Source organism: Dermacentor silvarum, chromosome 6 (assembly GCF_013339745.2).
Source record: "Dermacentor silvarum isolate Dsil-2018 chromosome 6, BIME_Dsil_1.4, whole genome shotgun sequence".
In the NCBI taxonomy this organism is placed as follows: Eukaryota; Metazoa; Arthropoda; class Arachnida; order Ixodida; family Ixodidae; genus Dermacentor; species Dermacentor silvarum.
The window spans coordinates 158424922-158436601 of NC_051159.1; the positions used below are offsets into that span (position 1 = coordinate 158424922).

General features: G+C 47.8%; 1 protein-coding gene across 1 annotated transcript; it reads right to left on the reverse strand.

Annotated features, from left to right (window-relative positions):
- Window positions 1–1630: 1630 nt before the first annotated feature.
- LOC119456982 (facilitated trehalose transporter Tret1) lies at window positions 1631–11151 on the reverse strand. Its single transcript, XM_049669165.1, has 4 exons — window positions 11044–11151; window positions 7462–8280; window positions 5312–5985; window positions 1631–2161 (listed from the first exon to the last, which is right to left on the reverse strand). Exons 2-4 carry the CDS (start codon window positions 8264–8266, stop codon window positions 1631–1633), a joined length of 2010 nt encoding a protein of 669 aa, XP_049525122.1. The 5' UTR covers window positions 8267–8280; window positions 11044–11151.
- Between the last annotated feature and the right edge of the window lie 529 nt (window positions 11152–11680).

Sequence of the window (11680 nt, forward strand, 5' to 3'; positions counted from 1 at the left end):
CGTTTGGCACCGCATGCGCAGAAACAAGGCAGTCCCGAACCTGCTATGGCTATAAAGTCGAAGGTGCTGACGCTCACCGAAGCATACCACTCCCGCACTTTAGACGTACGTGCTGAGAGCCGTACATCACAAGCAATAAGGTTTTCACAAAGTACATACAATTAAGGTATCTGATAGCCATCGCTGCAAACGTACTACGGAGTGCGCAAGAGAAACGTCCACGTTTTTATCTTTTTATCTGCCCTGCTCAATCGCACTCGCTCTCAGCGTTCTTTCCTTACATTTACTATAGAGTACGATGAGTATAGACGGGGCCCGAACATACAAAAGCAAGGGTGCTCCAGCAGTGACGGTACGCGCTCCGAGTTGGAGATGTTCATATTAGAAAAAAAGTAGCACATTTTCAACTGATCGTGTTTTTGAAATTGCGGTTGTTTAATATAGAGCATAGCTCTATGTACTTCAGTTCCTTATCGCCGGATTTCACTTGATTTCTGCGACATAGTCACGTGTTTTTCGCCAAGGCAGGCCGGAAAGAAAATAGGCAATGAAAAATCAATGGTAATATTGTGTCTCTTAATGGAGAAGGCGCCACTTTGGCGAGGACAAGTCATGGAAATTCGTCTCTTGCGGCGTTACGACAAAAAAAGAATCTCCATGGAGAGTCGTGACTCGCGTGAACGGGAGCCAAGAAATCTGTGAAGCACGAGAAGCTTCTCCGAAAACGCCCGAAGTGCTTCCTGCAATAACTTGCTTTCTCCTGTCAGCACTCGTAAAGCTGCTTGGCTGGACTCCAAGAGCGGCGCATGGAAATGCGCGGATTGTGAGGCGCCTACGGTACCTGACATATGACGAATATCTCAGACCACAGGGCGAACTTCACGCTGAAATGTGAACTTGTGACGCTACGCGGACTTCCTCGCGCAACATCAGAACATAGAACACTTGCTACCTAAACGTACTGCGAGGTTAGAAATCAAAGGAGTAAACAGTGCGTTATCAATGACGGGAAGGAAGGCTAAGGAATAGAGCACTTGTTCGAAGCCCTTCACTTATCCTTTTGCAACATCGACCCAGAACTTTAAAGTCATTCATTCCGTTCTAAATCAGCTGCAATGTCCTCGACAGAGAACATCCTCCTCAGTAATTAGGAGAAAAGCAAGAACGAGCGAAGGTGCTAGCGCCGGCTGAGTCACATTCGTCTACTGCGGCGCAACTATGCAATCGCACAGCGCTGGCATTTAGCAGGTGGGCCATAACTACCTGTAATATGAAAATATGAGCTGAGCTCTGCATCTCCAACGCTGCAGAGCTGTTCATAAACTTGGCTTTGCTATTCATGATTACAGAAGTACCGCAGGACACGCGTGACCATCATCGAATTGCAGTACCATTTCTTGCGCCTCAGACGTGTATATCACTGAAGAGCTGCCACAGATGTGCTCAACTTCATATAGATTCTTTTAAAACACGCGGAAATAATTTATTACAAGGACCCATTTATTCTCCTTATTCCAGACACTCTTACCAATATCAGAGCAGAGTCTTGCAAATTACATTTATGCTATCACCTAGTGAGTGACAAATACACTGCGATTACTATAACGCGCGAATGCAAAAATGACCAAATCTAGTTCGCATTCCGAGCTTCGTTCTTCACCATCGGTTCGTGTTGGGACGAAGAACTCCCGCCAAAGAGACTCTCGATGTCTTCTAGGTTCTTTCCTCCTGTCTCAGGCACGAATAGGAAAAAAAGAATCAAACTAACGGCAAGACAGGCGCCAAACAGCCAGAAGGTTCCAGCCATGCCCAGGGTTGCACGCATACCATGGTAGCTTATGATGACAGCAAACCCCTCGCCAAATATGACCGCGGTGCAAGTTCCGGTCGCAAATGCCCTGGCCTTCAGGGGGATCATTTCGCCCATAATTACCCAAGGCAACGGGCCCAGGCCCACGGAGTAGCCGAAAAAATAGATGCAGACGCTCGTCAACGGCAACCAACCATAGGCCACCGCGAAACTGTCGCCGACTTTCGCCTTGTAGTAGAAGTAAAGGCCAAGTGCGCCAAGACAGACCGATGACACGGCCGACGAAAACAGGAACAGAACTTTGCGGCCAAGGTGGTCGGTGAGAACGGTGGCTACTCCTACCATCACTACCTGAAATGCAGAGAGCAGAAGACGTTACAGTCAACAGAAAATTCTCATATGAACTTTTTGGCACATTTAGCATGAAAGCTTCCTACCCAGCAATTGTCACCCGCTGAGAATTTTAAATAGCGATGCGTGCAACGCATCGGCAATCGAAAGCATGAGCCCCACGACTGCAATGCATGCACTTATGTCCAACCTATACCAGCGAGAAGCAAATAAAAATGAGAATGACGTGGCAAGCAATGATTGATTGAATCAACCAGTCAATCAGACTTAATCATAAGTTCATAACGGTGCACATTGTCTTGCTTGCGGTTGACTGATAATTTAGAGAAAAGAGAGTAGTAGCTTCATTGCCTGGTCTCGAAGGAGATTGCAAGCAAAAGTAATCTAGCTCAACATTCAATGAATGAGGTAAACCGGCAATTTATGGCAGTAAAAAAATTCACCGACGATTACGATACTCCCTATTGCGAAATTTGATTGCGGCTGTATACCTATTTTCATTTTGCAATATATTGGCTGACACGGACAATCTGTCTCATGCGGCACGTTGAAAACAGGGTGATGTGTGGCGCGACTGCCTCGCTAATCGGGAGATCGCAAGAGTCAGCGTGTGGGTGACGCGTGGGCACGATTAACAGCAGCCGCCCCAGACAGACCTCCGCTCATGCAGTTATGGAGGCGCTCGCCGCATGCCTTTATCGTTAGCTTCATCGGGGAATCGACGACGGGCGATACACTGGCGCCATCTCGTAGCCATCGTCTCACGCGGAAATACACTTTTCTTCTCATGCTGTCATCATGCCCTCCTCCTCCACTTTCCACCTCACGCTCTCCATTGCTATCACCATCTTTCATCCCCCGCTGAGCTCCGCGTTCGCTCAGTTACGCCTAGGGAGGCCGACGCCGACGCTCGTCGCAGGAATGGGCGCCTAAGAGCTGCGTTCTAAAAAGCGGCCGTTACACGGCCAAACTTTTCTTTCATGTGCTGAAGTACCGACAAGATCATTCACTCTCGCACACCCATTCAGAGCAAGCGCACTAAATTTCGATCGCCATCGCCATTTGGCAGTGCAGCCGCGCGTGGCTGCTGGTTTGATGACAGAGCCGCTAACGACAAAGTCATGGCGAGCGAATAATAGCGGCACTTATGGGATAAGAACCGGTGAACGTTCTTTAGTTCCTTCTAAAAACCAATAGACCTCTCCGGGCCAACGTCACGACGAGTTGATCACGAGATCTTTGAGTACACGCGGGAGTGAGTGAGTGAGTGAGTGAGTGAGTGAGTGAGTGAGTGAGTGAGTGAGTGAGTGAGTGAGTGAGTGAGTGAGTGAGTGAGTGAGTGAGTGAGTGAGTGAGTGAGTGAGTGAGTGAGTGAGTGAGTGGGTCAGTGAGTCAGTGAGTGGGTCAGTGAGTCAGTGAGTGTGCGTGTGCGTGTGCGTGTGCGTGCGTGCGTGCGTGCGTGCGTGCGTGCGTGCGTGCGTGCGTGCGTGCGTGCGTGCGTGCGTGCGTGCGTGCGTGCGTGCGTGCGTGCGAGCGAGCGAGCGAGCGAGCGAGTCAGTCCGTCAGTCAGTCAGTTAGTCAGGTGCAGTGAGTGGAGTGAGTGAGTGAGTGAGTGAGTGAGTGAGTGAGTGAGTGAGTGAGTGAGTGAGTGAGTGAGTGAGTGAGTGAGTGAGTGAGTGAGTGAGTGAGTGAGTGAGTGAGTGAGTGAGTGAGTGAGTGAGTGAGTGAGTCAGTCAGTCAGTCAGTCAGTCAGTCAGTGAGTGTGCGTGTGCGTGTGCGTGCGTGCGTGCGTGCGTGCGTGCGTGCGTGCGTGCGTGCGTGCGTGCGTGCGTGCGTGCGTGCGCGCGCGCGCGCGCGCGCGTGACGCGTCCAGCGCTAGTCACGCGAAATGTTGCGAAAGGGAAGATACCTCCGAAAATGATCGCTCGAGAATACCTTCCTACATGCGTGGTTGGGTTATCCCAAGTTAAGACCTAGCAGCAACCAAGTTACTACCTAGCAGTAGCAGCCAGTAAGACTTGAGCATCGACAGTTTCGCTGTGCCTAAGCTTTGCACGACCGAGTGCAAGCTTGCCCGTTTTTTTTTTTTTTTTTTTTTCTTTTTTTTTACTATCCGCATTCCTAAAGTAGGCTTCTTTGCATGCACACCATTAATGCGAAAAAGTCAGCTTTCAAGAAAAGTTGGCTTTAAAGGGCCCGTCCCCACCCCCCGGGCAGCAGTTCCATGACGATAACGGCTATCGCTTCTGTTTGTCTATTTTTTCATTCCTTCCGTATCCATAATAAAGCTACCAATCCTCTACATTTACACAATTATAACGACTAAATGTCTTAACTTCGCGAATTATTCATTAACTTTGCAGATAAATGCTGTGACACTTTTCCTGTTACGGACAAGATTTTGCTGGGGCACTCGCCAAAGAATGCTTACGCATTAAAACCAAAGCTCACGGAAAGCAGCGAGCACGTGACTTGTATTTCACCAGCTTGGCTTTCACACAGACTAAAGAAATATTGCGTACGCATGGTTGATAAGTAAGGCAGTCTGTGAACTGAGCGACTCAAAGAATAGTGAGAAAATATTGTTTTCACTGCCGCACGCGAAGGAACTTGTTTTCATTGATATCGCGGAGGACGATGATAATACCCACCGGCAGGCGCTTCGATGATATGCTTCTCCCCCATATTATTCGTGAACCTAGTGATATAGTTTGCAGACAACCGCATATAATTATAATCATATCCAAGTGCGTCGTGGCTGGCAACACCTCGAAGCAGAATATCGCACCTGCACCGACACGTAGTTTTACGGGTCCACGCTGTTGCGCATTTCGACTTTTTCATTATAGCAAGCCCACGTTGGCCCCACAAGCTCGCCCATCTTTCGCCATCGTACAGTTTCTAGGGCCATAAACGTGCGATGCGTATGTACCGAAGCGAACGGCGAATACACACCGCCATACAAACGAGTACCCAGCAATGGCGGGCAGTCAGAACAAACGACGGATGTGACACCACGTACGTGCAAACTATGTATGAACCAACTCTCCTATGTGTCCGTATCTTCGAGACGTATTGAATGAACTATTTCGTCTAACGCACTCCCATAAAATTCGCGAACTTCAAGCTACAGACCTGATTCAGCCTCACCTGTATAAGTGCCACAGTAATAGCCGAGTTCTCCGGCGACATGGTTGTTCCGGCCTCTTCGAAGATGTCATGGGTAAAGGTGATCATCAAGTTAATGGCCGCCAGTCGCTGCATCGTCATGGTCAGCAGGACGCACAGGAAAGACCGGTAGACGCGTGGCGATGCCATGTCTCGCAAGGAGAAGCCCGCAGCAGGCATGCCACCCTTGCGCGACAGCGCGGCCTCCAAGGTGGTCAGTTCGCTCGCCGCACCGGGACCAAAGTAGAAGCGCAGCGCTTTAGCGGCTCCGTCACGTCGACTGTTCTTGAGCAGCCAGCGGGGCGATTCGTGGCACCAGAATAGCAAGATGCTCATGGCGGCTGCCGGCAGCAGGCACCAGACCGCCAGCAGCGAGAAGCTGAGGAACTTGCCGAGCACGAAGACGAGCAAAACGCCACAACACAGCACACAGTTGGCTCCCGTGTTCAGCAGGCCCCGATGGTTAGCTGGGGAGATCTCCGAGATAAAGACGCTGACGGCGAGTGCCGCCATGCCGGTGCCGACGCCCGTGAGCAGGCGACCGACGAACAGCGCCGCCTTGGGAGTTCCCAATGCCAGCCATAGCCAACCAACCAGGAACCAGATTGACGAGGCAATCAGAGTGTTGCGACGGCCGATCGCGTTCGCTTGACGACCTGCAGAAGTGCGTAGCAATGACAGAAAAACAAGCGATGCCAATATGGAGACCCATATGGTGACTCATACCACTTTCTCTCCAACAATTACATTTCTATGATTTACTCAACCTCGCTAGTAGCTTGTTAATCACTACTCCTTGTAGTGTGAAATATTTGTAACGATGCATACGATTACACTGTTTAAAGGGCCTATGTGCATTACATGCACATCATTAAAGGTTCTATTTGTATTGTCGCGGGAGGAAAGGCAAGAGAAGTCCACCGGCAGCGAACGGCACATTTAACGAAGCGGCCACAACAACCACCGTCGTTCACGTCATCTTCTCCACAGCACCAGTCTGAAAATGGGCGCCCGATCTAAACATAATGATTATGCAATGAACATGTAAAACACGCATCATAATGGGCGCCCGATCTGATAATGATCATCATGGAATGAACACGTAAAACACTGGTGGCAGTATGTAGCTGTTGTGTGTTTCCGTAGGCGCTTATTAGTTTGCTGTGTTGTTCGTGGCTATTGATTATTTCATATACCTCACAGGCCCCAGAAGGAGTATTACGTGAGGAGTATTATTACTCCATACCGACTCTTTATTCTGTATAGCGACGTGCCGATTTCATCTATTACATTTACCTTTTAGTTATGTGCTATCATATGTTGCCTTGTACCATCTTTTGGACTTCACGCAACTCTTTTTTACGGCTTTTAGCACAAGACACCAGTCAGAATGTTCTTCATCAGCGAATTTGTATGGAACTGATTATATACATCACACATGTTGAACGACTTGTGCTACTCTATCGAACAAAGAATCATGTAGGCAATGTTAATCAAAGAAATTTACTCAGTAGCCAGTGCAGTCATTGAAAGGAAACCAAGTCCAGAGCTCAATGCACCTCTGAACATTAAACAACATTTCTAAGCACCAAAAAAGGTGGCCACAAATACGACTGACCGATGAAGTATATGACTGCTAAGAGTAGCCTCGTTGCACAAACATATACTTTGCAAATTGGTTTGAAACAAAACACGTGTCGCTTGCATTACTTCGCATTTTGCAGTCAGCATACATTCCACCTGTACAAGAAACTCAAGTGCATCTGACAAACATATCTGCAATATCTCTGCCGCACCACGAAGTTGCGACGAATTTTTGTTGAATCACGTAGCATGACTCCCTAGGAACCTAATATGGCTAAGAACATTAGCAACCAAACCAAGGCGTATTGAACACTTCTTTTACACCTAAGATTCATTCACCATTGCGGAGCCCTACGCATTGTATCAGTGAAGTATCCGCAATCCAGCAACTAACCAAACATTCCGGTAGTCCTACTTCTCCTTCCTACAGTTGGCCTAAAACTTTCACTAGTTGTCTCATCATGGCTGAGCTATACAAGCAGTCTCAAAACCACGTGCTTCAAGTAATCATTTCATGAAATTTTCGTACTAAAGCATCGTTCGCTTACCGCCACTTAGGCCTCCTATGACTGCACCAAGCATGACAAGAGAGCCGAACCAGCCACTGTCGGCTTCGCTGAACTGCATGACCTTCCGTATGCTGGGAAGCGCTGGCGACGAGTAAGCAATGGATAATCCAGATGATAGCGATGCCAAATATGTTATGGCTATAGTCAGGTACAGCCGCCTGCGTGCTTCTGTCTCTGTACCTACATCGTACGCCATAGCGACAACTGAGGATTTGAGCTGTGGAAGGGCCGAGATCATCGGAACTGCTGCCCCGTTTAGGTCTTCAGCAAGCGGGACTGCCGCATTTGCGGCCGCAGAGTCCGCATTCGCAGTTTCACCTACAGATCTTATGCCCGTCGTCGCTGCGTTCGAACTCTCAGGGGCTGCCCCTGTGGCGATGACTTGGCTTTTCGCAAAGAGTGCACGAGCTGGAATCGACGAGGTCACACTCCTTTCTGCGGCGTCACCATACGAGTCATACGCCCCCGCAACGGCGTCATGTGCTGCTCTCTCAGTTCTGTGGTCTTGGATGTTAGCTGGCTTGTTTGCTGAGGATGCTGCCGAAGCTACTGAAGCCGCAACATTGGACGGGATCTCGGCAACAGTGATAGAATCCGCGGCAATGTTCTTGACGCGTGAAATTACTCCAGTGCCACCTCGCACTTCGACAGGCTCATTCGTCGCTTCATTCGCTGATGTGGCTTCTTGCTCGGCGGCCGAATTTCGAGATCCGCTATTATCTGCAACATGCGGTGCGGCGCTGGCTTCCTCCAGTGCCACGCTCGAAGGTGCTGCATTTGCCATAGGCGCGGTTGTCACTGCGAAATAATGGAGAATGAATTCCGCCGGAACGCTATAATGAAGAATAATACACACCAATCAAACTTTTACAGCATCACTCCCTGAAATTAAGTAGAAATTAATTTTCTTTCTGCTTTAATGTAGACAGTGTACTGGATCAATAGGTACGGTGTCGTTGTTCTTGTATACATTGAATAGCTGCGGAGGTACTTACTTCCCTTTTCCTCACTTGACACTAGCCTCGTTGTCGAGCGCCTCTTATTTTGTTCACTCCTAGTGCGCTAGATAAACTTAAGAGAGAGCCAAAGAGAAGCGTGCTCATAGAACTTGAACACTTACTTGGGTCACCATAACAATATTAAATAAATGCATAAACGTTTGCAATAAACTGCCTTCTCTTCTCAGTCCATTGAATATGCAACACATCAGAGCAACATTGTTTCATTGGGACATAATTCATTGCTGCAGCTTCATACAAACAAAGCTGCCACGAAGAGCATCTGCTGTCAGAATCAACGTGTCGCTCCTACAGGTTTCCAGTACCTCGCTAGTATCCTTTATCAATTAATTTGGCACTCGCAATCTACATTCAATGCTTCCAATAGCTGCGATAGTGCTTCCGAGATTAGCAGCGCCTCCACTTTGATCCTTCTAACAAGTTCAGAAAAAGTGTAGGAGCAGTACGAAAAAGGTTTAAAAGCACTGCACTTTAGAGCTCTCTTAACATATCCAAAAAATCCAGGTTCTTTCTTCATTGCACCACAGTGATTCGGTAGCTATTATGTTTTAATACTGAGTACTATAAGTCATGAGTTAGTTTCTTGGAAGCGACGGCCGTACTCCGCTAGCGGCGTAGTGCAAAACCTCATACGTCATTGCGTACCCAAGCGTCTCCATCTCACTTGTGTGGCCACACAAGCACAGTTGGTCAAAGACAGCTGGTCAAAGACAGTCGGGAGTCCTCTGTTACAACATCACTTATGGCCCGCTGTGCGCCTTTAATAGGTAAAGCTTACTCAGTTATTATTACCTCTACACGTACGTATCGGTCCTGAATCATAATAGTTAACAATGCATGCCTGGCAGAATATACGCGTAGGGCATCGCCTACAAAGGCGCCACTGATGGTCATCTAGTAGGTGCTTTCGAAAGCTCGCTCGGGATGCAGTAGCAGACGACAACCCTTTGCAGCAAGGATGTATGAAGTTCGCGGCTAAGATTTCCCTTTGTTCGGGTGCCAGACGACTACTTCATAGGTGACAGCTGCAGGAAAGGCGCGGACCTCTCTGAGGGTGTTTATGTACACGATGTTACGTGCCAGGTGCGTCCCGCAGATAAGTGCAACGAAGTCCATTTATACGAAGATGAGCTCGTGTTAAGTAGCCGCTTCGTTTTGTTGAATAATGCGATGTCGCAATCGTTATTTTTTTAATTCTATATATGCATAACCCGCACGGGTGAATAAAAACGCGAGTTATCCCTGCACCACTGTTGCCATTCTGCTGTGCATGTCTACGAACTGCCATTCCCGCTTCATATTTCGCAATTTGAACTTCTCCGTGTGACCGGCTTGCATCCGTACAAAGCTGAAGTGTCACCAACTTTTCAGTATTTCTTTTTTCTAACTTCACGGAGGCCACACGATATATTTAAAGGTTGAGTAGCACCAGCCAAGGTAGATGTGCGCTGGAGATAAGGACGCGTTTAGTACTTTGCGGCGCAGGCATTGCACTCCTACGTCGCAAAAGGTTATAAAGAGGAATTAAGCTGAGTACAAAATGCACACGAAAGAAAGACACTCAGCTGTACAAGAAACAAAGCAGTCTGCGTGGTAAGTCTGCTCAGACAGCATCAAGGTGTAGTGACCTCACAAGTCTGACACGTATTTTTTTCGGAAAAATAAGCAGCAATACCACATGCAGCAGCTAACAACCATCCTCGCCCTGAGCTATCTCGTTTCTGACACATTCCCCAAGCAACACCAATATCGCAGATGTCCTAGGGCTAAAAAAATAAAGCTGTTAAAGAAGCACTTCTCTGTAATCATTCTGATAAAACACGGCGTAATTTAGGCCCCTTACAAATGAGGCGAGGCGAAAACCTCGTAATTAAAAAAAACCAACTACAGTTATGCATGAAGCAAACAGCAGCAGTTCAACATGCACGAACCCACGCATATATAAATACATCTAAAAACATGAACTACGTGACAGCTGGCAAAACAGTTTGACGGACTGCATAAAATCAACAAAATCAATCTTTGTAAGCTTGATGATCCTGACTGCATCATGACACAACGTGACGCACTCGTACAGTTGTGCTTAGCAGCATGGTAAAGAAGCGGCGAGCGCCATTCAGAACCTAAGCGAAATGCCATTAACATGCATGCTGCACTGCTGCGGAATAAATTGGATAATCTCGGATACTTAGTTGTCCACCTAACTCTAAGCACATGGATGTTTACGCCCCCATCGAAATGCGGCCACCGTGGCCGGGATTTGATCCCGCGACCTCGTGCTTATCAGCCCAACGCCTTAGCCACTAAGCAACCACGGCGGGTAAAGTCTGACATTCAATCATCGACTGGTCTGGTCGACGCGTTTCGTGCCCCAAAACAATGGAAGCCAATTTAAACCGTCCAAGTTAGAAGGGGTGAAGCCCCTTTCATGTTTAGTTTCACAGCCAACCACAAAATCCAGGTAGCCTGCATTAAAATGTACTTCCAAACGTACGCGTTCGGCCTTAATCATAATTGTTTATAATGCTCACACGATGCCTACCTTGTGGGTGCGTCTCCACCCCTCGGTCTCTGGGCAAATGGAATGAGTTTGGAACGGCAGACCCGGTCACCTCCCGACAAAGTTCATCACCTGAAGAGGCACGGCCCCTTTGTGATGAAGTCGACATTTCCGGCTCCAAGTTGTTTCTGCAGTATTTTAAGCGTGTTATATTTTGAAACGACGGTGTTGATTGGTGGTTGGTAGGTTGAACACATTATCAAAGGATGTGTTGGTTCACCTAGAGAGTTCTAAAAGACTCCTCATCGCGCCCCTGTTGAGAAAGTAAGCAGAGTTCAGAGAATGGCGAACCTTTGACGGACAGTTCGGTTGCCTTTACCTTGGAACAGACTGGACTTGAACAATGTGGTGATCGGCACGAGTTCTTCTTCTTCGTCTCAACTTTATGCAAGTGCACGCACTTAAAAGAACTTCCGCGCATGTGTCGTTGTAGAAAAAAAAACATAAAAACATTTTCGGCCAGTTCGAACTCCACTTTGCATATCTGCTTTCACATAAAAGCATTTATTATAATAATGATGACGGCGCACTACACAGAAACTTTAGAATTCTGGCGAAGTGAACACAAGACTTGCGCTGTTCTTTTGTAATACGAGATTCACTATCTGAAAGCAAGCAG